Source organism: Phalacrocorax aristotelis, chromosome 9 (assembly GCF_949628215.1).
Source record: "Phalacrocorax aristotelis chromosome 9, bGulAri2.1, whole genome shotgun sequence".
Lineage (NCBI taxonomy): Eukaryota > Metazoa > Chordata > Aves > Suliformes > Phalacrocoracidae > Phalacrocorax > Phalacrocorax aristotelis.
Window position 1 is genome coordinate 3,308,357 of NC_134284.1, and position 26,985 is coordinate 3,335,341.

General features: G+C 38.1%; 1 protein-coding gene across 1 annotated transcript in view; it reads left to right on the forward strand.

The window, feature by feature from the left end:
- LOC142061785 (formin-like) overlaps positions 1-26,139 on the forward strand; it is a 145,428-nt gene extending 119,289 nt beyond the window's left edge. Inside the window, exons 14-17 of the mRNA XM_075103219.1 lie at positions 8,469-8,520; positions 11,678-11,827; positions 22,810-22,894; positions 23,952-26,139. Coding sequence (XP_074959320.1) covers positions 8,469-8,520; positions 11,678-11,827; positions 22,810-22,894; positions 23,952-23,996 — 332 coding nt within the window. The 3' untranslated portion in view covers positions 23,997-26,139. The remainder of the gene's footprint in view (positions 1-8,468; positions 8,521-11,677; positions 11,828-22,809; positions 22,895-23,951) is intronic.
- Positions 26,140-26,985: the final 846 nt, after the last annotated feature.

A 26,985-nucleotide genomic window follows, 5' to 3' on the forward strand; every position in this document is an offset into this window, starting at 1 on the left:
ATTTGGCACTTTGGAAAAATATAACCCCACTGAACCTCTCTGGGGATATACTTTTCTTCCTCAACCCTTGATTAAGGGCCTAGTATGTGTCTAGGGTGGGTTTCATCTTTTGACTACCTTTCAGCATGACTGCTTAAGCAGTTTTAGTCATGACTAATAAGGAAGGTGAGTTCTTGTGAACCTAGAAAATGTCCTAATAACCTGTCATTGTTTTAACAGCCTCTGTCCAGGCTCTATAAAATTCAGAGAGGAATGTCATTAAGGTTTTTCTTTGGTTTCACATGTTTTGGTCTGGGGTTTTTGTTTTTGGTTGATTGGTTTTGTTGTTTCATTTTGGGGTTGGGTTTGGGTTGGGTTTTTTTGTCTATGACTTATCCTAGATTCTGCCTTAATCTTAACTGTGTTTGGTTGGAAGACATGATTCAGAAAAGACTTGTTTCCTTCCTTGGAGCAGAAAAATTAAATACCTTGGTTTAGGGTGTGGGTTTCTGCCCCCCCCCCCCCCCCCCCCCCCCCCCCGCAGAGAAACATGTAACTTACAAGTCACTAAAAGTTCATGAAGCACACATTTTTGAGCCACATGAACTCAGCCTTGGAATATAAAACTAAAAGTTCTGATGTCTCCACCCAAACTGCTAGTTGTCTGAGTGTTCTCATAATTTTGAAGACTAGACAACAAGATCAGTAGACTTGTGTGAATTACCCTTCTGACATGCATTCATATATTTAAGGTCAGAGAGAAATACCAGAAAATTTATCCAGTCAGACTCAGTAAGTGTTAAAAATTTTCACTAGAGGGGCAGAAGTAGCTGTGAGGTTTTTGGGCAGTTGTGTCTACCCATTCTTCTTTCTTTGTCCTCCCCTCTTAGAGCAAGTAGTTTCATCATTCTGTGCTTGCCTATGTTAGTTACTGACCTTCTCCAACTTTCAGTCTATGCCAGTACCCAAAATTTTCTTTCCTTTGTTCTCCGGGGAACTATTTCATAGTATCCTCATGCAGGAAGAGGTCTTATTTCTGTTGTAACTGGAAGGTACTATGCATATATTAGCCCCATTACAAATAAATATTTTCTGGTAATTTCTCATTTTCAAAATAGTATTTGGCATGCTGTTCCATCCTCAGCAAGTAGAATATGTATAAGAAATAAGTTGGGGTTTTTTTACCATTTCATTCTAGGACTGTTTCACTCTTAGAACTGTTACAGGATCATGGCTCTTCAAATGTTTACTTCTGCATTTCAGTAAAAGGAAGTCACCAGAAATATCTCAGACTCATATGGCAAATTCATAAGATCATAGTCTATTTATTCTCTTACTCTCTGAGATAGATGCAAATAGCAAGGTGAATAAGACCAGGGGCTGGTTTTCACACTCTAGCTGTCTGTATTACAGAAGACTATTCTTACAGCACAGTAGAACTGCATATTTTGTAAATACCTGTTTTCCTTTCAAAGCTCTTGTCTGTAGAAAGACACAGAAATTCTTAACTGATCCTGGCTTTCATATCTATATTCAAAGAACATATATTAAGATGGTCTGCTTGTCATAGGACAGGATTTGATACTTTATTCAGGATATGGACTTAACAAAATCCGAACAGTAGAGCATATTAAGAACTTGCATTTAGATGTGAGACCAGGCAGCAAACTTTACATTTGACAGTTCCCTGTCATTTTCAAAGCTGGTCAGGCCTAATGACTCCAAGACCAAACAGAAGAGTGTCTCCACACCAAATGCAGTTTATGGAAAGTCATTTTGAAGGACCTTTATGTAATCTGAATACATGTAATGTATCTATGGCTACATTATGGAATAATTTGGTGCAGTAGGATTGGATTAGCAGATTGAAGCAGCAGGGGCTGAGGCCAGTGTGCTTACAGTAGAGGTTTAAGCTTTGAGTTAGATTTAATCTGAGGTGAACATCTCCACCTCATGTGTTTCAAAGCTGTCTGAAGGCTCAAACACAGTTTTGCTCCTTTTGTTCCTATTAAGTATTGGAGTGCATTTGCTGTGGAGCTTCCTGTTTAGTTTCCTCCTAATGGAAATCAGTTTGCAAGCACCGAAGCTTATCTGCAAACCAAATCAACGCTCAATAAATAGGGACAGTGAGGAAGTTCACTTCAAAAGCATCTTAATCGAAAAGCTAATGCCAGTAGTCACTGTATTTGAACGTTCACTGCAGTCACGCTTTTCTCCAGTACAAGAAATAGAGAGTGATATCAGGAGTCCATTTCAAAATAAACAAAATGTACTACATGTAGTTAGGCTGTAGAACACTTGCCACCGCAGTTTGTGGAAGCTAAAAAGCTTACGCAGAGATCGAGCAAGCTCTTGGGAGAGAATCCATTGAGAATTACACTGAAATGACATCCGATGGAGGAAGCATTTTGTATGAACTACAGAACCTCAGAGGCAGAGAGACCACTCAGGGGAAGGATCCTGTGTTTGTCCTGGTCCTTAACTCTAGCCGAGCAGTTGCTCAGTGTAAGGTAAGCACCTGCACAAGGTGTGCACAGGTTGATGATCTGTTGCACGAGGTGGCTGAGTTGCAGGAGACGGTTAGAAGGCTGCGTAGTATTAGTAGAACTGAGGCGGAGATAGACAGGTGGTTCCAGAACCATGCTCCTATAGCAGACACCGCTGAGAAGGAGGAGGCACCTTGGACCCTGGTGACCTGCAAAAGCAGGGCTCCGCTTCAGCCCCCACCAATGACAGATTTGAAGCTTCAGTGGCTGCAGACGTCCACAAGCAAGGTCCACAAGGTGCAGCTGTACCAGCAGCACAGAGTGGATACCCTAAAAAGAAGAGGCGAGTGCTCGCAGTGGGTGACTCTCTGTTAAAAGGCACTGAGGCGCCCATCTGCCGGCCTGACAGGGCGTCACGAGAGGTTTGCTGTCTGCCAGGAGCTAAGATCCAAGACATCACTGAGAGGGTGCTGCAGCTTGTCAAGATCACTGATTACTGATATCATCTGCTATCATGATTCATGCTATCAGTATCATGATATCTGCTATCATGATACTGATATCATCTGATATCATCATTACTGATATCATCTGCTACTCTTCCATGTGGGCACAAATGATGATGCAAGCCATAGCCTGGGCAGAACTAAGGAAGACTAAAAAGCCCTGGGAAAACAAGTGAAAAATATTGGTGCCCAAGTTATCTTCTGCTCCATACTACTTGTTGGAGAAAAATGGACGACTAGAAGTAGGCAAATAATGCAGATCAACTCCTGGTTACGTGGCTGGTGTCAACATGATGGTTTTTGGCTTTTATGACAACGGGATGTTCTTCAGCAACCACAGGCTGCTAGGGAGGGATGGACTCCACCTGTCAGGAAGAGGCAAGGGAATCTCTGGCAGCAGGCTGGCAAGCTTGGTGACGTGGGCTTTAAACTGAGGAACTTGGGGGAGGGCGACAAACTGGCAATGCTAATGCCATCACACACAATGGGGGAATGCAACAGGACAACCTGAGCAGTGGTAAAGGTGCCGTAGCGGCCTCACGCGATGGCAGCCAGGAGACCAACCACCTCAAGGGTTTGCACGGCTATAGTGGGTCCTCGTACACCCCTCCGGGGAAACCTGTCTGCTCAAGCACCTTCCTGAAACGCCTTTCGGAAATGCCTGTACACCAACGCACGCAGCATGGGGAATAAACAGGAGGAACTAGAGGTCTGTGTGCGGTCACAGGGCCGTGATCTCACTGCAATCGCAGAGACATGGTGGGACAGCTCGCATGACTGGAATGGGGTCATGGATGGCTGCAGGCTTTTCAGGAAAGACAGACCAGCAAGGCAAGGTGGGGGAGTTGCCTAGGAGTGGAAGGAGAACAAGTTGAGATCTTGTGGGTAAAAATTAAGGGGCAGGCAAATACAGGTGACACTGTTGTGGGCATTTGCTACAGGCCACCTGATCAAGAAGAGGAAGTTGATGAAGCCTTCTACAGACAGTTGGAAGTAGCCTCGCAATCGCAGGCCCTGGTCCTCATGGGGGTCTTCAACCACCCTGATATTTCCTGGAAAAGCAACACGGCGAGCCATGCACGATCCAGAAGGTTCCTACAGAGCACCGAGGACAACTTTTTGATGTAAGTGGTGGAGGAGCCAATGAGGCAAGATGTGCTGCTCAACCTTATCCTAACAAACAAGGAAGGGCTGGCTGAGGATGTGAGAGTTGGGGGTAGCCTTGGCTGCAGTGACCATGAGATTGTCGAGTTCAGGATGCTGTGTGGTAGAAGAAGGGCAACAAATTGGATTATAACCTTGGACTTCAAGAGGGCCAACTTTGGGCTCTTCAAAGACCTGCTACGAGGGATCCTGTGGGCTAGGGCTCTGGAAGGCAGGGGGATCCAAGAGAGCTGGACAGTGTTCAAGGACCACTTCCTCCAAGCTCAAGATCGGTGCATCCCTAGGAGGAAGAAGTCAGGCAGAGGAGCCAGGAGACCCGCATGGATGAGCAAAGAGCTTCTAGGAAGAAGGAGGTTTACAGTATGTGGAAAAAGGGACTGGCCACTTGGGAGGAATATAGGAATGTTGTCAGGGTGTGCAGAGATGCGACGAGGAAGGCCAAGGCCCACTTGGAACAAAATCTGGCGAGGGATGTCAAGAATAACAAGAAGGGTTTCTTTAAATACATCAACAGTAAAAGGAAGACTGGGGACACAGCGGGCCCACTGCTGAACAAGGAAGGGGCCCTGGGGACGCAGGGTGCAGAGAAGACAGAGTTACTGAATGCCTTCTTTGCTTCAGTCTTCACTGCTAAGGCTGGCCCTCAGGCATCCCAGCCCCCAGAGGTGAGAGAAAAAATCCGGAGAAAGGAGGACTTGCCCTTGATTGAGGAGCATGGGGTCAGAGATCACCTAGGCAAACCTGATACTTGCAAATCCATGGGCCCCAATGGGATGCACCCGTGAGTGCTGAAGGAGCTAGTGGATGTTCTTGCTGAGCCACTCTCCATCATCTTTGAAAGGTGCAGAGGACAGGAGAGGTGCCGGAGGACTGGAGGAAAGCAAATGTCACGCCAATCTTCAAAAAGGGCAAGAAGGAGGACCTGGGAAGCTATAGGCCAGTCAGTCTCACCTCCGTCCCTGGAAAGGTGATGGAGCAGTTCATCCTGGACAACATCTCCCGGCATGTAGAGGAAAAGGAGCTTATCAGAAATAGTCAACATGGCTTCACCAAGGGAAGCTCATGCTTGACGAACTTGAGTGTCTTCTGTGATGGTGTGACTGGCCGGGTTGACGAAGGGAGAGTGGTGGATGTTGTCTGTCTTGACTTCAGTAAAGCATTCGACACTATCTCCCATAGCATCCTCATAGACAAGCTGAGGAACTGTGGGTTGGATGAGTAGATGGTGAGGTGGATAGAGAACTGGCTCAACGACAGAACTTAGAGGGTCATGATCAATGGGGCAGAGCCTGGCTGGAGGCCGGTCACTGGTGGTGTTCCCCAGGGGTCTGTGCTGGGGCCAGCCCTGTTCCACATATTCATCCGTGACCTGGATGAAGGGACAGAGTGTAACCTCAGCAAGTTCGCTGATGATCCCAAGCTGGGAGGAGCGGCTGATCCATCAGGAGGCTGTGCTGGCATCCAGCGAGCCCTGGACAGGCTGGAGAGCTGGGCCCAGGGGAACCTCATGAAATCCAGCAAGAGCAAGTGCAAGGTCCTGCCCCTGGGGAGGAACAACCCCAGGCACCGTTACAGGTTGGGGGTGCCCTGCTGGAGAGCGGCTCTGCTGAGGAGGACCTTGGAGTGCTGGTGGGCAGCGAGGTGACCCTGAGCCAGCGCTGTGCCCTTGCAGCCAGCAGGTCGAGGGAAGTTATCCTATTTTGAGGGTGCCAGAGCAGGGGCACGGGCTGCCCAGGGAGGCTGTGGGGTCCCTTCCCTGGAGACATTCAAAACCTGCCTGGATGTGGCCCTGTGCCCCTGCTCTGGGGGTGCCTGCTCCAGCAGGGGGTTGGACAAGATGATCTCCTGAGGTCCCTTCCAACCCCTGCCAGTCTGTGATTCTGTGATATTAGGCTAGGCGAATCCTTTTGCCAATATGATATGGCTGTTATTACATTCTTAACTTAAGGAAACTGAGGAAACTGAAATCAAGGATGTGGTCTAAGGATGAAAGAATTACTTGATCCCACTTCAGCAAAAAGGAAATTTGATGTGAGCAAATGTGGGGTTGCCAGAGAAATAAAAAGAAGTTTTTTCATTTATGCAATTTATTTTAATTGTCTTTAGTAATTCCACAAATTAAGAGGAGGATTCATATCTTTGAGGACTTTGTTGAGGAAAATACAATGTTTCATGGAAACCTTTACTGACAGCATTGATAGTGTTAGTTATTGCAGGTTGTGAAGGGGGAGAAAAAGAGCAGGATATTACAAATTCTGAGTGGAAGATTACTTAGAAATTGTACAGAAGATTAGAGAATTGCTCTCGTTTCTTGTCTTACACATTAAGTAGTATTTGTAACTCCTGTTGACTTAGAATTTGTTGCATAGCGCTGTTCATTTGTTTTCTGAACAAGTCTCAACATCTAAATTTCAAATAAATGCTTTTAAATAATTTCTTGGGAGACATGCTTATAGTTAAAAATATGGAAAATACTGTTGGTCATATAATATAGTTATTTTCTTCCTTCCTCATTTCCCTTATAGAGGTTATAGTGGTACACAAACACACACACTGTTATATTAATGTAAACTTTGTGTGTTCCTTCCTAGAAGTCACACCTTTTTTCTACTTTCTGTCACAAATTAAAATTTCTTTCCTCTATCTCCCCTTATTCTGTTCTTAAAAGATGAAAAAACAATGTACTCCCTAGCTATAAACATATAAGCGTGTTGTCCTTGTTAGTTACTGTGTTCTTGTTCATGTGCAGGATTATTTGATTTCTATTGTAGCTGTGAAGGTAGCTATGTTGGGAAATTTGCCTTACTTAACAGTTTTTCATCTCCTTAACAACCAGAAATAAATTATTAATGTAAACATAAAGTGTACCATTTTATACACAATTCAGCTTTTAACCATCTTTGTTTTTCTGTATGCAGTTAATTTTGTATCGTGATGAACCATCAGAATTTGAACCTGTGTTTTCTATGTTTAATGGTATAAAATGAAAGAGCTGTGGAAATAATGAATCAAGTATAGTAGGTTAACTTTAGCTGAATTTCTCAGGAGCCGGAGATGAACGCAATAAATCAGAGCTGCCCTATCTAGTTCAATTGCAGCTGTTTTGCCACCAAGGTTTGAGGTGGAGAATACAGTGGTATAGAATTAAAGGTTTTCCTTGCAAGACCACACAACATTGTTCCTGGCTTTTGCAATACCGAAATAATTTTAATAAATAGCTCCAGCACACTTGCCCAATATAGGTAAACACATGAGTTGAAATCAAGTCGTTTTGTTAACAGCAGGTGTTCTGAAGTAACGCAGTTTTTAAAAATATTTTGTCTCAGTACGAACCTCTGTGTCGGTAGCCTTCCAACGACATGGAATCATTCAGGATCAGTTTCTCTGTGGCCTTGTCTGTGAACTCAAGTTTGTAACTGTATTTCAACCAGCCAACACACTCCTATGGACTGAGAAGAAAAAAGATACAGTTCTTTATCTTTGTATAATGAAGTGTCTAAATTCTGTTTATATTAACACTTGCACTTACAGGATTACTCTAATGTGGAATAGGAATAACTTTTCCATGTTAGCATGTTGTACATGTGTGGTATTCTGCCGCAGCTGAGTTGCGCCACTGTACTAAGACCTGATCAACATTTTGTGAAAAAAATAGTGCTTTTGCTCAAATATCCAGCTCAGGAAACATTTTCAAAAGTAGAGAATGCCCATCCTTTGAAAATCAAATCCTTTTAAGTAGTTCATGTGAGCATTCTGTAACAGGGGGGCTCAGATTCACTAACCATATTTCAAACTCTTGGCTGTTTTTTCAAAAAAAATCATGTACATACCATACATTTAAAACTTAGTACATGTGTTTTCACTTTCCAGCTTCCTGAACAAAATGTGATAGCTATATGCAACAGTTGGTGTTAACTATGGTTGGTACCTGTTCAACTGCAATTGAACTTCCAATTATTTGCGCTGCAAAAACTGGTTTAAATTTGTAAGTTCTGGTCTGCAACAATAAACAAACATACACAACTTAATGTTCTTTTTTTCAATCTGAAAGGCAAGTTTAATTATTTGATTTTTATTCAGATTAATGTCTACCACTATATAGTATAGCATGGATTTTAAATGACTTTTCAAATCCAATACACTTTATTGGTATATTAGAAGCATTCATTTAGGTACAAGAAATAAACAAAACTTGAAAATTACCAAATGTTTATCACTTTTATCATATTAGTATGCAACCTATCTCATTTTGAATGTAAGAGATGTTTAATCTGTGGGATCTCTAAAACAGTAAGGCAATAATTTCTATCTTTGAAATGTTTTTCATTGGCAGCTAAAGAAGAACGTAAAAAAGAGGAGAGCAGTTTGGAAAATGCACAGAAGTGGTAAGCTTTTTGCTAGCGTTTTCTAACAGTTTATTTTGGTCAAAGGTGTTATTGATCTTAGGAATTACATTAAAGAGAAGAAAAGATCTGTACTTCAAAGAAGTAATATGCTTTCTGAAAAAATGTAGTCTTCCAGGAAAAAGTTCAGCTGAGATTTGAGCCAAACAGTGTACTCTGTTTCAGGTTTTAATTACTGTCAACATTGAACTAAATCAGAGTTTACAGAATATTGTAATAACTGATTCGTTGTCACTGAACATTTTCAGCACTTAGGCTATTGAATGCAGTATACTAAGAAACCAGTGAAATCCTAATGGTTTTATTGCCTGAATATCTGTGCCTTACTTAGGCCAAAGGAGGCAAAACGGGGGGAGAAGTGAGATAAGTTGATTTATAGGTAGATAGTAAAATATTTAATAAGTTAGTGTTTCTAATAAGTTTTGTTTAACAAATTACAGTTTTGTGAGAGTGAAAGATCTGCCTTTAACCTTGTTTGTGTTAGCTATGGAACTGCTGTAAATCAACTGGGGTAAATTTATTTTAAATTTATTTTCAGTATTTTTTTTCATGGTCACTAGAGGCAGATCTGTGATAATTTGGATTTCTGTGTTACTTTTCTGAGCCCAGAGTTACTCCACCGAACTGAGACACCCAGGTTAGACTTCCTAGTCAGGAAAAGAGAGAGATAGGCACTTCCCAAACGCAGTTCAAGTCTTAGGTGAACTGTGTCCATTTGCTTGCAGAAGGTGCCTAAATGGGCTGAACTATTGGCTGACATCAACTGGGGCTTTACCTCTTAATTTCATTTGTCAAGGGTGACTGGCTGGCTTGTTTCCTTTCTACCTAGCTACAGACCTGCCTTTCGTGGCACAGGCTTTTTCATATTCTACTTGCTTTGTAGGCTTTCTGGAGCAGAGTAGATTCTCCAGGGTATGGAGGTACACTTAATTTGCAGTTGACTTAAGGAATTAGTTGTCTTGTATGGCATTTGGGATTTTCAGTTGCTAACTAAACATTCAGTATCTTAACTGCTAAAAAGATCTGTTACTTTCCAACGTCAGAACGCAGCCTAGGAAGCCGGATTAAGCTGGGTGAAAGCAAAGCAGTGCTACTGGGGGAAGGGCTGAAGATGAAACACGAAGAGGGGATGAGGAGTAAGTGTCAGGATGAAGGCAGAATGAGAGAGCATGCAGGAATTCAGAATCCTGGGGCATGCAGAGACAACTGTGTCAGCTACAGCTGGGATGGAGAAGGGTTCTCTTAGGAAAAAGAGAGCACAGTGTTACTGGGGCTGCTGTTACATGAAGAAAACCTGAGAAGAGAGTTTCTGGTTTTGCTGTTCCTGGCTCAGCTCCCCTAGTCAAGGGGTATGAACAGCTGAGGAATATTTGGCCCAAGTGAATGTAATGGAAATGACACTGCCCTGTAGACATAAGCTGTTTTAACCATGTGATTATGACTAAGGCATTTTAGTATTTTTAGGGTTTGAATTACCAGAATGGTTTACACAGATATTTAACACTGTGTTAGTTTTTTATTTATTTGTTTTCTCCTTGTAGTGTCCCTACAGGAGCCTTCAACTCTGAACTCTTTGGGCTTATGCATACTTATTTCATTGTGATACCTTTACCATGGATCACCAGTTAACTTGAAATATAGTTACATGTTTCGTACAAAACCTGTGTAAGAAATTTAAAAGGTTAAGGTTATAATATATGAGGATTTTAAAAAATATTAATAGCTCACCTTGAGCAATATGTGACATTCTTTAGCATGTCCTAGAAGCTGTAGCCATAAAATATCAAAAGCAGCCAGAGCATATTGGCTCGTGTTGCTAAAATCCAAGCTTTTTTTTACATTGTGAAGCAGCTGGAGTATGTATTCCTTTATTTTTTGGAGGTGACTTCTGTATTTTTTGATGGTTGCTTTATATTCTTCAAGCCTAGCTAAAAGCTTGAATCTCAACGTAAGGCAAAAAACCTCAACCCTAACCTTGGCAGTTTCATATGAATAAATACAATGTGGACTATGCAAATGCAAGTATAAGTTAAGAAAGAAATATTTGCTGAAACTGCATTGCTCAAGTAACACCTGTTGAATAGATGGGGACCCCTTACAAGTCTTTAAAATACTTCTTACTTATTTTATTTTCAAGGTTTTACACTTTCTGTGTTCTAGATTTAGGACCTATTGGCAAATATAAAGAATATAGCTTTCTTAAATAAAACCAGTATTTCAAGAAAAATTAGTTATTTTGAAATATGTTCTTACCTTCCTTTTTGGAATTATTTTTCATAAGTATCGCCAAATCTTTCAGGGTTGTTACATCTACTTTGCAGAGAAAAGTGATTCAACCTTTACAAAAGTGAACATACTTTTCTTTTGTTTAGATAAGTCTCCATGTTTAGATAAGTCTCACAAGTCATGTGAATCGTTCAATTTTATCTATAGAAAGCAATATCACAAAGGTTAAAAATGCACAATTAGTTAAAATGCTATCAGAAGTATAGTCTATAATAAGAGACTACTTTGAAAATATCCAGCTGTATAGCAATTCAGTAGCCACATTATAAAATAAAAAAGCATTAAAACATTGGCAATGTGTTTTCTTAAAATTAGTTATCTGCCTATTGACACATGTGGAAGGAGATTATTTATTTTCAGTAACAGCTCTCCAAACTGATCATTGGCACTGTCTGTGGCTTTTTTATTGCTACTCCCAATTCTCCCTAAGTATTTGAAGGTTATTTTTAACCTGACTTGGCACGTGACTCTTCCATAGTCCTTCAAGAAAGATAAATGGGAGAATAAGATCTTCATGGAGTGTTGCTGAATAAAATTAAAGAAATAGATATAATACAGTATTTCCTGAAATGGAAGAAGGCAAGTTTTTCTCATTAAAATTGTATGCCCATGATTCACCTGTGTGGCATATCTCTATGATGGCTCATGCATCTGTAAGTTATCCTCCTGGGAATGAGATAGGTTTTGGAAGGTTAGTTACACTCAGCATGAATTGCTGCTATGATTTCCAAGGCTAAGGGGAAGTTATGGTAATTACCAGCCTTGACTACTGGCTCGGGAACCAGCCCTCAAAGAAACTGTTTCCCCATTGGGCTTGTGTGTTGACAGTTTTTTTTTCTCTCGTCCTTCATAGCTTTGAAGAAACAGTGGGATACTTTGGGATAAAGCCAAAGCCTGGCGAGAAGGAGATCTCACCAAACTATGTTTTCACGGTGTGGTACGAATTCTGCAGTGACTTCAAGACCATTTGGAAACGAGAGAGCAAAAGCATTTCCAAGGAACGGTAAGGTTCTAATAAAGTCATTAATACCATTTTAGATGTCTGGGAAACTGTTCCTTCTCAAACCCAACAAATTATACTCCTATATTTCACAGGCGTCATTGTTTTCTTTCAGATCTAATGGACATCAAGGAAAGATTATTCCCTCAGGGTGCGTAGGAAAATTCACCAAAGGCATGCTGTCCCCACAAAAAGATAAACACATATAATCTGATAAATTACACTTTTGTAACCCCTTCCAATTACTAGCTAGTAAAATGAAAGGGGAGCTGTGCTAATTTGTAACAGATTGCTTCTCTGTGCATTTTCATGTTGAACTAGCCTAAATGAGGCGATATTGCTGTCGCAGACAGTACAGACAAATAAAAGTGAATGCTTTTCCAGTTAATATACTGCACTTGCATCAAAGGGAAGCCCCAGAGATTCAGGCCACACTTAGCACAGTGTCGAAGCCCCACACTGAATTTACAGCACTACTTCTGACTTTTGGTGTCCTGCTGAGGACATCAAACTACTTGCCGCTAGATCTCACCACAGTCTCCTGATTTTATTAGTTAGAGTAAAAAAAAACCAAACCCGAAAACCTTCAATTATTTGCTTGAGAGAGAAGCTTAAAATCTTTTACAAAGGAAAACCAATTCCAGTACAAGCGCACCATGCTTACCATATCTCAGTTCATTTGAAAAGACCTAAAGAGTGCTAACATGGTCATATTTTGGAAAAGAATGGATTAATCACTTTCAGAATGACATATAAATCCAGGTGCTTGTTCCAAATTGACACAGATTTAGAGAAAAACATCTTAAAAAGTAATGGCAAACTTATTTACACTTACATTTTCCATTTTGCTACAGATTAGTGGGGCTTTTAGGTTCATGTAGAAGTAGATTTTTTAAAGGACAAGATGTAGAAATTATAAATTCCTATCTATCAACCTTACCGACATTGTTTTGCAGATATTATGGGTTTTAAACACTTGAAAGTCATAGCTTTGTATGTCATATATGTTATGATTAGATTGATTTTAGAAGCTGACACCTGCAACCGTTTACAAAGCATATTTTGTTTCCTTGTGTCTAGATCAATATGCAAATTTGCTTTACATGTTAAAAAACTGTAAAAGAGTCACTAGCAGATTGCCGTAATCATGATGATCATCTCAGGGATGTATTTTCTGCTGAGTCATGACTTATTTTTTTTTTCCAAAAACAGTTGGAGGAATAGCAATTAACTCCCCAAGGAAAAAAAAAAATCCAGACCATACATTCATTCCTTTTTATGTAATTAGTACCTTGCCAATGGCATACAATGATCCCTTTAAAGAAATTTATTTAAAATACCTTGTAAATGTTTTAACTTCTTTAAATTTCTTAATACAATGTTCGGGCACTCTTTGTTTGTAAGCAAACTGTGCTTTCCTGCTGGGGTGTGAGGTGAGAATTTCTCACGGTTTAATAATTGCATAAATAAAATGTACAAATAGAAATATAGCACAAATATTTCATCAGCTCCTTTGATGGATACCTTTATTCCTATTCATAAATGTAAAGCCATACCAGTAGAACGCAGAGCACCAGTTACTATAATACTTCAAAGTGCTGACACTTTCTGGATTATATAGACTGTTCACTTCAAATTATTTTTACAAATTTTTAATTTCAAAAGGACAATTCGTTGTCCTTTACGTGGAAAATTTGGCTGATTCATCAAGACAACGAGCTGCTGAAATGAGGAGCCTTGGGTAATAAGTAAATTAGAATCACAGAAGAACTGTTTTCATCATCCTAAATTGTTTTGCAACGTGCTACTGAAAAGAAAAACTTCATGAAATCAGTAGATTAGAACGATGGAAAAGCTGTTTTCATCACCTGAAAATGTCCTGTAAAGTCATGACCATTTAACGGTTCTGTTTTACAAAGTACAAGACTAACAGTTGACGAGCTGCTGTCCAAAAATCTTTGAAAGCAAGCTAAGGGTCATTGTGCACATTGGTAACTAAAAACCTCAGTATGACAGGAATGGACAGCTGTCTTCCTTAACTGCCTAATTAATTGGATGCACTATTTGTTTTGCATTTTTAAGGACTGTAATTTAATTTAAAAAAAAATCTGTTTATCATGAAACAATTCTTTTGTTGTGAAGGAAACGTTAAAGAGGCAGAATTGGTAGTGTAAGTCAGTATTTTCAAACCTGGGTTCTGAAACTGAGGCACTGATACCCTTACGTGAACACCTTTATAATTAGATTACCCTTCACGTTTCAGGAGGAGCTGTAGAAACAGCATAAAATATGTCTGAATTAGCTAGTCACATAGATATCTAACAAACGGATTTCATTGTTTACATTTACATAGGAATGTTAATATTGGATTATAATCTGTCTCTCAAGAAATATGGCTCAGAAAATTCAAAATTTAATTATAACACGCAGAATTATCATTACGCAAAGGTAAAAGTAAAAATGTATTTGGTTAAAATTAATAGTAAAAATAGGTCAAAAGATCTAAGATTCCAGAATTAAAATTTTGTACTCAAAACTACTTTGTATTATATAACAGACAACTTTGAAATCTCTGAATTTCAGAAAATAAGAGTACTGACTTGAACTAAATGACAGCCTCACCTGCAAGAGCCTGTTTTTTCTAAAAACTACTTGGCTCCCCAATGTAACACAACTGTAGAAATCTAATTAGATTTCTATGAGACTTTTTCTTAAAGCAAAGGAAACACTTTAACTGAGCTGCCCTGCGTTTAACCTACCGTGAAAATAAATTAGCTGCCTGCAAAATATAGTTGAATCATTGTCTCTTTCCTAGACAAAATTTGCACACCATTTAGGAATGCAAGACAGACTCACAGATAGATAACAAACCTAGATATATATGTGATATGATACAGTATCTGATGCCATATATGATATGATAAATAGATGACTATAGAGGTAAAATGAAGAAAATTTTCAAAACCATATTCCTGATAGGAATATCATGACAGTTTTCTTTCAGACATAGTATTCCCTTCAATACTAGAATGTGACTACAATACAATAAAATTTGCTTTGACGATCACCTCCTCATCTGTGACAAACGGCTTAATGTAAATGCACCATAATACTCACCAAATGTTGGCGGACACTTGTTTTGTTTTGTTTTGCATCAAAACCCAGTTTTGTTGTTGACAGCTTCATGATTTAGTATGTCTGTGCATCCAGATGCATCAACTGCTTTTATGCCTTCTTCGGTTTATAAAATTTTGAGATGATAAGTGAATTGAAGGCCAAAACAAAGGTAGTTTTTTTTATTATTTGGCAACAAGGCACTTACACCATGGTAGATTGCATATAGTTCCACTCTCACTTGCTGTTCTTAGACTACCAGTTTTATTTGCAGTGGGCATGTCTATGAATTCAGAATTAAATCTGTATTTATAACTTAAATGCTTTATATATATCTATGAATGCCTATCTGTAAGTCCATTAAAGCATTCAAGATCTGTTAAGATATATTTTAAGAGGATATCCTAGCCAAGTCTGAATATTGGGAACAAGTATAAATACAGAAAAAATACTAATAGATTGCAGTGATAGTATAATCACAAACTGTGATTGCATGTTTTGCAAAAGAAATGTGACAAGGATTATCATTGTGTGCTTATGGGTGTTACCTTTCAAATATGACATAATTAGATATAAAAGGAATTATTGCTGTTAATTTGACCCACTGCTTACATTCCAAAAATAAGATTGCTACAATGGTTACCGTACTGGATTAAGAAACCTCTTTCAGATTGAACATACATACAAGTTTTATAGGTCAGAATTCAGAAAAGAAAAAGAGAACTGAAGTTCGTCTCAGTAACTGGAGAAGACGTAATTATTAATTAATGAGCGGAATTATATACTTCATCTTAAAAATACGGAAAAAGTCCTATTTTTAATGGTACCTTTTATCAAAGGTCCTTTTTAAAAAATGCTTTTTTTGTTTTTGAATTTCATCTCTAGCACAAAGCATGTTAATGGTTTCAGTTCAATCTTGTGAAAAAAGACATAGTAAATATTTTTTTTGCCACAAAGGCAGTAACAGGTTTGAGAAGCAGAAGCTCTGACTGTAGCACGTAGGTAGCTAATGGTAAAGATGCAAATGTCTTAACACAAGAAAGGACTGAGCAGGACCCAACTAATTTTTGTTTTAATGTAGTAAATTAGAGCTGGTTATAGCTTTCTACCCAACTCTTCCATTTATTAAATACCGAATGAATTGTATTCATTGCCCTCTCTTTCTGCACAGGGAAAGAGTAGGTCTGGGGAAGCCTCATTTGTAACACCACATGGTCATAAGGGATAGCATGTAAATGGTGAAATCTCTTAGCAGTGCTGGCCAATACAATATTTATTATTTTTAACATTTGATTAAGCTAATTATGAGACTATCTTGTGCCTAACAAATTACTGAAATTTGACAGAAACACCTGGAGGAACTAGTGGATTATATTTTCATTTTCAATATCGCAGTGAGCAAGGAGGAGAAATAATCTTTGGTTCAAGACATCACATCTATTTTAGACCAGATGTATTTTATCGTTTGATTGAAAAAGTTAATTTCCCTTTCACCTATTGTATGCCATGTGTATGTTACCTAAGGCCATGAGAGTCAGTGAGAGTCTATATTTGCAGCCATTTTGATCAATTTGTACTATGGTAGAACACTCTGTCCAAAATAGGGCATCACCCAGTTATCAAGCAATCTGCATGTATGACAAAAGCCAAAAGATGAGTGTAACAGACGTTGTTTATTTCATTAAACTAATGGTCTAATAAGGCAAAGTGACATCGCAACATAAATTACTTTTAAGGAAATATTTAAAATATGATCATTAGGATCACTAGGTGATTTTATGGATTGTGTGCTGGGAGTTTCTTGTACATATCGTTGCAGCATCAGGAAAAGGCAACACATTTGTGAGATATTTTTATCAATGAGCCCTACGGCATTACCAGGCTGGAGGCCAATGGCTCGCTGTCCCATAAAAGCCTTTGGAGTGAGTTTAAGTTGATTTTGACTGAGTGAAGAAGGAGAGAGGAGAGGAGAAGGAGAAGGAGAAGAAGAATAAGGTGGCATTCTCCATGTCTACATTCTACATGCATTTTGAGTAGATTTTAGGTGGCCAGTGTAGCCTTTCCCTATACCAGAAAAGTAAGGTTGAAGTAGCTGATACAAGAACTAATAAAAAGTTGTACCAGATTGTTTAGCAATGCAGACAAAGAAAATGGGGATGATTTGTACATGTTTCTGAGGTTAAGGTGTAGCTATGGGGCAAACTGAGGAGATAATTACAAATTACAGGCCTGTGCTGCAAAACAGAAATGGCTATTTCCCATAGAGCATACAACAGATCTGGCAAAGTGCTGTGTCAAGGCTCTTGCTCTTGGAAGTTGATGGGCTACATACAGAACTTGTATGACTGAGAGCAGTAAGGCATGTAACACATGAAAGGAATTTGAGCTATGGGGGTATTTCTTAGTCTCTCCAGGGCAGTCACTGTTCAGCTGTGTTAAGGATCTGGGCTGGGTATGCAGCTTGGCTCTAGGTTGAACAGTTGACGTTGACTGTAGCTACCCCTGCTTGTTCGTCTCCACTCATATCGGAAGATTTGGATTGCCCAACAATTCCTATGCCAACACAGTCTTATGGGAAAAGTTTGAACTTCAACTCATGGAAAGCTCAGGTGGCACAGAATTGCCATTCTAAGCTAAATCATAACCCACAGCTATCCCCATAACCCACCAGCTGCATGGAAGGCTCTGTAGAAGCGAGAATAATGGATTATTCCAGAATATCAAGAGGTTGAGAGAGAACCAGATAATTTGGTCTCTGTGTTTGCACACCAGCAGAGCCTGAACATACATGAGTAGCAACCAGCTTCTTTAGAAGGGATTCTGGTTTTCCTAACTGGGAGTTTTAGAGCACAGAGTGTGCCAGCTCACACCTTCTTCTGTCTGACTTGAATGCGAAGCAGGGGCGAAAATGATAATGAGTTTATCTGGTTAGTCCCTGGCTTGATAATATCTTTTCCTGTCAGAAGGAAAAGTATTTTCATGGACTTATGAAGGATACTTTCAATAAATATGGGCTTATGTTTAGTTTCTGTGTCCCTAGTTACAAATTAAAAATAATTTTGAATAAAAATGTCTTTATTTTTCACTAATATCTTCTAATTTAAGAGGCCTGACTTGCATCCAGTGTACAGGGGAAGACAACAACTGCCACACAGAGGCAGGAAAAAGCCAGTTATATTCCCATTGCTTATAGTAAAGATCCATGTGCAGCATTGGAGTCATGGGTTCTCCTGTTTAAAAATACATTGTTTTGATAATTTCATTCAATTTTGTTTTCCATATTGTGCGGTAATGTGCAATACTGCTCAGTATTACGATTGACACCACATCGTCTTTATTCATTAAGGGATATTGACCTCTTTTGCTCACTGCTGAAGAAGAGTAACTTTTCCTTTGAACACATCCATGTTGCAGCTGGTCAGATTTTAAGGCTTAACCAACCTGCATTCCTTAATTTTCTGGCCTTATGTTATTGCTTGCTAAATTAGCACCTGCACACCTTTTATCTCTGTGTTGTGATTCAGCTATCCTACCATCCTTTCTGGTCTCTGTCCTCTACAGTGCTCTCTGTTCAAGAGAGTCCCTGTCCCTATTTTTCTAGCGTATTTTACTACACACTTCTACCCCTTCTTGCTTTTCTGTTTTAGATACACTTCTGTTGACTTTTCTGTTCTCCTTTCTTCCGCTTTGATTTCACATCTGTTAGATTCAATCCCAATTTATCTTCCATGAAATCTCTAAAACATGGCTAGACTAGTGCATTCATCCATGCTATTTTATAGTGATATAGGAAGAAAAAAAAAAAAATCTTCTCGTTGAGTCTGTTCCTTTGCACATCTCCAAAAAGGAGCTCACACCTCTGTAAATGTCCAGTTCGTGTGAGCTGCTCCCTGTACGTTAATTCACACGACAGAAACTCAGTAGGAGGGGGGATAGGGTGGTTGGTGGGATGCTTTGTTCATGTTGTTCAGCCTGTCCTTGTGAGCTGTAAATTGCGGAGCTCTATCTCAGGGGTTGATTCTGCTGTTTCTCCAGGATAAGGCTCCTGAGGAGATGCTTGCCAGAGTATGTATTAATCGAACTTCCCTAAATTGAAGAACTTGTCAGTCCCTATTGTCTTTTCAGCTGGTTATTGTACTGTCTTAATGCTTTCCCTACCTCTCTAGGGAGCCCTTTTACCATGTAAGATTCTACATCCTCTCCCAACTTCTATTTGGTGTCTCATGCAACGCATGAGTAGCAAACAAGCTTGAGTAACAAGATGAAGCGAGTAAACATTTTAAACCCATACTTTGTAAATCTCACCCCCTAAGCAGTGCCACAAAGACACATTTAGACTAGTGAATCTACAGTACAAGTTGTAGAGTTTCTCAAAGTCCTCTGAATGTGTTTTGTTGGCCGTTATACTGAACACAAGACTTCAGTGGATTTCCCACATTCCCCCAATTATAAATATAAATATATAAATTATAAATATAAATAAGTCTAAATATTAAAATTGGCCACCTTCATTATCATCTAACATAACTGCAGTTGCTCACAAGGAAGAAGGGAAATTTAACAGACTATTTATTTACCTTACATTTTGACATTCTATCACTTAGCTTTTGTTTCACTTTGAACAGACTTTGAACAAGTAATTGCTGACCAATTAAAAGTAGTTGACAAAGTTTTATACTTTTAGCAGAAGTTAAACAATTTACAGCTATATAAATTCTCATAACTTCAACTACTGCCTTAACTTTATAATACATTAAGTAGTATAAAGTGTATAGCTGCAGATTGGTTAATAACGTAATATATGGGTCTAAGAAAAGATCAGAAAATAATTAGTAGTTTAGTTCTATCATTTTGAATGTACTTTATTTGTAGTTTTGTTCTTTCTATACCTTGTTCATCTGTAATTTTACTTCTACTTTTAAAATACTTTAATTCTAATATATTTTAATAGACTTTATACTTGTGAATTTTAGGATTTTAATCTTTTCAAAGTTATTATATTATATGATTTATAACAATAGAAAATATTTCTGTTTGTGCTGAAAAATAGGTAGAAAAAAATAGAGTGAACAGAGGAGAAGCATACCTAAATTGAATTAACACAGTTTGTCTAGTCGCTAGCTAATCATCCTTTAAGTGTGTGTTTTGTTTGTCTTTACTTATCTGTTTCAATAACAGTCAAATGTTGTGCATACATTCACCTTTAGATGTGGGTAAAGAATACTGTGTGCATTTGTAAGTTTTGATGAAAGGCTGTCATAGCTTTAATGGACAATTAAAATTATGTGTTCATACCTAGGGTTCTTTTTTAACGCACGTAAAATAATGGGAAAAATGAAGATTAGATTTTGGCTGTTAGCCAATTTTATGATTTAGAATTTGATAGTTTTCATACCCTTTCATTTTTCTCATTTCAAGGATAATGCTTCAAACACAATAGCCAGTTCTAGTATCCTGTCCATGTTTAACAAATAATTTATTTTTTTTTAATAAGGCAGGTTTACAGTATGGGTGCTTCACGGATGTAATTATTGAGCTGACTACTTTCTTAAAATTTGAATCACCTGATTTTAAAAAATCCCAAAGAATTACATTCCTTTTAAATTATGCGCTTGTGGTTCTGAATATGCCTGCTAATCTTATCAGCCGTGTGTTAGCAAAGCGGTGGCTTTGTTCCCTAGGAGACCAAAGTGTAATATATAATTAGTCTGTCATTTTTATGAGCCAAATATCACATGATTCAAATCATGTTAGTGAGCTGGTTTATTTTCATTTTGTATTCCAAACTATGCATTCTGTTCTAAAAAATCCAGGTTTCCTGGAAATTGTGCAAATATGGAATAAAAGACAGAGCTAGGCCTAAAACAGTGACAGGCATAAATTTCGTTTTAAGTCTAAAAGTTTATAATCCCTAGAATTCTCCCCTCAGATGAAAATATGGACTCTAAACATTTAAAAACTATTCAGAGAACACTCTTAGGGCCAAAGGGAATGTGATCAAAAAGAAAATGTGCTCAAAATAAAGAAGAGGTTAGAAGTTGATCCCTCGGTGTGATTCTGCTGAACCTGAATACTGTCACTTGAAATACATCATCATCTTTGCACGAACTTCGTAGCTGTGAAGACTAGCATGCTGTGCAGCGGTCGCTGCCATCCATCGTGAAGAAGTAAACTGTACTGATTAACAAAAAATGGTTAAAAGATGGAATGGCGTGTTGCTGCTTAGTTGTTTACCTGTAGAAACAGGGAACGCTAATTAAGTTTAAAAAAGACTTCAGATATGTTTAAAAATGTACAGAATACTAATTTCATATTTGTTCATTTGAGGGTGTACTTGCAGCTTGAATAAATGTTGTAGCTAAATAGCGTTGAAAATAAGTTTACTTAAAAGTAGTGTAACTATTTCTACTCGTTCTTAAGCAGTGGAAAGAGCCGCAACCCAGCAGAAGCTTCTAGAATACATAGCTCAGAGAAGGATTTTTGGTTTCCAACACTGAGCATTGATAAACAAAATAATGAAATTATTAATGTGTTCTATATTTTTAAAAGAAGTTGTCCAGAATGTAGTTAGCTGCTAGTGTTACAGCAAGGAAGTACGCATCAGTAATTGCAGCTATAATCCACTTTCTTTTTTGTTTTTCTTCCAAAATTCCTCAAAAATTGAGTGTGTCGAAAGTGGTTTGAACTGGACATAGTATTTTAAATACTTTTTGACTGGCCATAGCAATTATTTCTGCTAGTGGAAAAAATTAAATAGGAGAAGAAAGTAGAATTTTTCAGTTCAAGAGTGCCAAGAAATGTGTTGTTTATAGTAAAAGACTGATTTGATGTGTATTAGTGAAAATCGGTTTGCTGAGTTCTCCTTGCCTATAAAAATTAACTCGCAACTTCTTTCCCTGTGCATTTTTCATTTGGAATTGTAAAGTAGGTGTTTATAGCATCAGCATTTTAAAGGCACTGATAACTGGGCAGATCTTGTCTTAGGAGCGCCAAGAATTTTCTTTCCTTTTTATCACTGTTTAGGACATAATTTCCCCTTCCTTTTCCGCTGTCCGTAAGAGGAGAGTCAGGTCTTTTCTCCTCAAATTCTCTGTTTCTCCTTTTCCTCCTGATTAAACTTCTGATTGGGTTCTTCTTGTTAAATCCCCACAGAAACAAGGGTTCTCTGTGCGAGACACTAAAAGCAGAAGGCAAGAAACAGGAATGATCTCTGTGTTCCTCTTTCCCCTTATCTCAATAGTGCTCTCAGTAGACTGGTCTGCAGCTGCACACCAGGCAGGTCTAACTACCCCTAGACAAGAATGCCTTCTAATTTGCCCCTCCTCCTCTTACCACACTGATGAGGCTGGTCAGTCAATTCCATGTAAAGCATCAGGGAAAACGTTAAGGAAAAACTGGCAGATGCTTTCATTTCAAGGTTTTCGGAGGAGATATAATGTGTAGCCTGGCAAATGGCCTACTAAAATAGTATCTTCTATATATACAACAAACAGATTGAGCCAGCTAGCTTTTGGTTTTTTTCAGAGGAATATCTTCTTGCCTTGACACTGAAGTTTTTTTGGTGGGAAACATACTCCATAAAACCCAGATCCTGCGAGAACAGAGAGATTTTTTTTGCCTGGTGACATTTTCAGTGAGCAATACAGACAGACTGTCCTTTTGCTTTTGGTTTTCTCTATTTAAAAATGTACTCTGATCTGCTTCTGACACTTTATTAAGTGACTTTGAATAGTAATAGCAGTTTGTTGGGCTAATATGCCCAATAAACGTCGGGGTGATAGTAATTACAGATAGAGTATATACCAAGCAGAGCCAGAACAGCTTTAATTTCTTTGAATCTAATGATGTCTTTTCCATGTATTTTATTTCAGAATTAAAGTGGCTCAGCAATCAGTGAGCAAGTTAACTGCAGAGAAGAAAGTTGAAACGAAGAAAATCAATCCTACAGCTAGCCTGGTATGATGTGTTCCTCAATATGACATTCAGAAGGGTTTATGTGACACTATTCTTTCTGCTGTTGTTGAATTGTGATGTAAGATGCTTAGTTTGAGTGTAGCAGAGTGATTTTCTTCCCTAGGAGAAATCTTTGAGCTTGTGCCCTATGGTAGTCCAGCAGTTACGTTTAAGATGTAGATTAGTTGTGCCTAAATAAGCATGCTTTGCTATTTTAGATAACAAAATATAGTAAGAGCTGCTTTTCTGGTTTCTTCCCCCCTCCCACTGAAGTCTCTTGTACTTTCTTCCATGCTCCATAGTGCATTGAGGCTCGCTGCATATATTTGTCCAATGGCTGAGTGTGGGGTTTGTTTTTATTTTCAAAGCCTTACAAAATCTTGCTTGCTCTGTTAAATAATGGTAGAAGGGATTAAACCCCTGTTTTGTTCCTTGCTGTTTCCCAGGTTTTTTTATATGACACAAAAAGAGGACTAATAATTTACACTGTAGATAAAACCTTTTTTGTCTGAGTGCAAGGCGCGTAGGATCAGCGTTTCTCAAACTGTACGAAGCATGAGACTAAGGGAAGGAAATGTACGTGAAGGAATCAGTATATTATTTCCCAGCAGAGCATATCGGTTGCAGGATGGTTGGTGGCAGAGATGTGAATGACTACACTTGCTTGGGAAGAGGTCATTAAGCAACACAAGCTAGCTAATGCTGAATTAGAGCCTTTATGTCAGCAGAAACATGCCAGACAAGAGAAGGTATTAGATGCACATGAATTCGAAATGTATCTGGTTTTCTGTAGGTGCACTAGTCTTCACAGAGCTGGGTATTTTTAAAGGTACACAGTATTTGAAAAGCGTGTAGATAAAGCAAGCTCAGTTTCTCTATGGTAAGTAATGAACTGGCTCTGAGTCTTCCTTGAGTGCTCCAGGTGGTAATTTTTAATTAATTAATCTACTGTGACTCATTTAGTACTTCTCAGACTTCTAGATTTCAGATTGCCCCTGGCAACTTGAGAGGAGATGGCAAATTACAGACAAGAATGACAATAAAACTCTTTCTTTAACAGAAAGAAAGACTACGTAAAAAGGAAGCCAACGTGACTGCCAACTGAAAGAAGTCAGATGAAAATGGTGGTGTGACTTCATACCTCGCATGATGCTTTACTACACCCATGGCCCAGGGAGCACTTTATATTAGATACTGAATTCTGCTTTGCTGATCTCTTCCAAGACAATCCACTAAAGACTTTTCAGTTCCTCCAGAGGGGTTTGTACATTCAGCGGAAAGAATTCTCACTGGGGTTTTTACATGGGAAGTCAAAATTATTTTCTGTAACTCTTCCTTACATTGCTTAAAATTCATCTGGCTGTTAATGCTTATTTAAAAGTACCCCGTGCATAATGCGTTAATATGGAAGAGCTAAACTGGGCAGTTTGGATGCTGAGTTAAGTAATGACTAACAACCTGTAGACTATTTACGGGGCTTTATGTAGATAACAGCAAATATGCCAATATGCCATTCAGCTCAGAAAAGACTATTACATAACACTTCTTGTTACTTCAGTAGTAACTGAGGTAAAATTGACTGATTCTAAGTAATTTTACAGTGTCTAAGTATTGGTTCATGCATCTTTCTAAAACCGATTAAATGTAATTATAGATTTATGCTGTATTTTACTATAAGTATTTTTATAGAAGCTTCAGCTTATGCCATACATAGAAATGGAAACAATATTTTGCACGTGAAAAGGAATAGCTTCAAATTCTTTAGTTTTATGATCGATGGCATAACTGATTCATTATTTTTATGGTTCTAACCTAACATTTCCTAAATTTCAAGCTTCAAAAGAAAAATTATAAAAATGTATATTTTTATTTCAGTATATATTGAAAAGTATACATTCCATAAAGTGATGGCTTTATTAGTCATTATTCATTGAACTAGAATACAACAATATGTCTCCATGAAGTTACACATTTGCCATTAAATCTCTGGCTTTCAATTCTATTGAAAGCTTTCTTTTAAACAGTGAATATCTCACTCTAATATATATTATGTGGCCTGCTTTTATCCCCTTATATTTGTATGACGAATTTGTCCAGCATACCTATATATATAAAATTTAATTTAATAAGTAAAACTTGAGGAAGAAATAAAAGAGTCTCCCTGTCCTCCTGTATCATTATAACCACTGCCCATAAAGTAGCAGAGCCTGAAAAAAACCCCTACAGAATATCCACTGTTACTTGAAGATTCTTCCTGCATTTTAAGGATTTGGACTCTAAGAAGGAGAGATCTTGAAGCAGAAGTTATGATAATGGTGTCTGAAGCTGGTTACAAAGAGAATTTAGGTGAAGCAAAAAAGTACAAAAAGGTAAAAAGGTCGGGGGAACTGATTAGTCCTTTTCTTAGAAGCTGGAAAGAATATACATAAGACAGACATGGGTTATCCATACAGAAAATTAGATAGAGAAACTGTGATGAAACCTAAGCCAAAGTCATCCCTAGAAGCGTACACTTATTAAGGAGAACAGCAGTTGTGGAGGCCCCCATTCATTAATAAATGTGAAGATTTCATATACTGCAGGTTTCTTAAATAAGTCTCTCTCTCATTCCTGCATAAACAAAAACAAGGGAATCTTGATTCCCTTGCACGTTTGGGAGCTCCTAGCTGCTGCAGATACACTCAAGAGGCGTAAGCATAATTCTTACGAAAACAGTCAATAATATACCAGCAAAAATAATCTGATTTGTAGTTTGACTATACCTGTTGCACAGAAATAAGTTCCAAAGATTTACGTTTTCTGTCTTCCACCAAATATGTAAAGTGTATTTGTTTCCAATATTATTAGTGATAAACAACAGGAGCCATAATGTTTATAAAAGCCAGAGAACAACAGCAAGTAAGGCAATTCTGATGAGTGTTTAAGCAAACAAGTGTTGAGTTTTGATATGGTTTCCTATCTATCATGAGGGTAGTGTATATTGACTTTTGACTTGATCAGGAATTTTTCAATGAAATGTTTTACTCGAAATATTAATCAACAAGAGTAGCACTCTCTGTGAAAAAGGATTGGTCTTGAAAATCCTCATTAGAAATATATTATGGAAAAAGTTTTTTAAAGTATTGAAATACCCTGTTTCAAAATTTCTAAATGTGAAGTTTCATTTTTCAGTTCAAATTGACTTCATTTTGAAATGTGGAAAAATGTATATAAAAAGGGATTAAAATTAAAATTATTCATGTAAAGCATTCCTTGATCAGATTTATAATTCTTTTTTCAGATTATCAATTTGCCAAAGTTTTGAGAATTTAGGCTATTTTTCAGAAGATTCAGAAACATATATAGTACAGAGACATTGTTTCTCCCTCATCTTCAAATGTCCTGATTCTCCTCTCAAGACAGAGATTCTGATTCCAGATTCACCCTTGACTTAAATCCTCTACTACTAGTTAAACTATTTTTAAGTGAAAAAAAGAATTCACCCAGACTATTTGATTCATTGACTTAATCAAGACTTTAAGACTCTTGGATGGAATTCATCAGCTAAATATCGCACTTGCACCCTTAGTGATACCCAGAAGTGTCTTCAGATAGTGATTGAAATTACAGTGGTAGACCTGCTGACCTTAACTAAAATGTTGTATTAGAGAAGAAATATTAACAGACATTGTATATCTATGGAAGCTGTTTAATTCTGAAATATTTAGACACTACAGGCATAATAAGTGTGCATCAACGAGCATTCATCTTGGGGTCACCAAGTGTTACCAAAAGTTATGTTTTAAGCTTGCATTGAGTTTGGTGCCCGACTTTACCCTGAGCTTTCTCGTTTGGGAAGAATAAAAGAAGAGAAGGAGAAAAGAAAGAAAATAAAAAGTTGGAATGGAACAGAAGTCTCTGGTACATGTCTACATTGCCGTCAAAGAAGTAAAAGTAAAGAGCGGACTCAATTTAGCCAAGCAGTAATAGCTAGACAGTTACAATTTACCAGGCTATGTAATTTAAAGTACCCCTACAGTATATAGAAGTCACCTCTGTGACCACAAAGTAGGTGTGGCTGAAGAGGTTCTTTTTTTTTCTGTTTTTTATTTTGT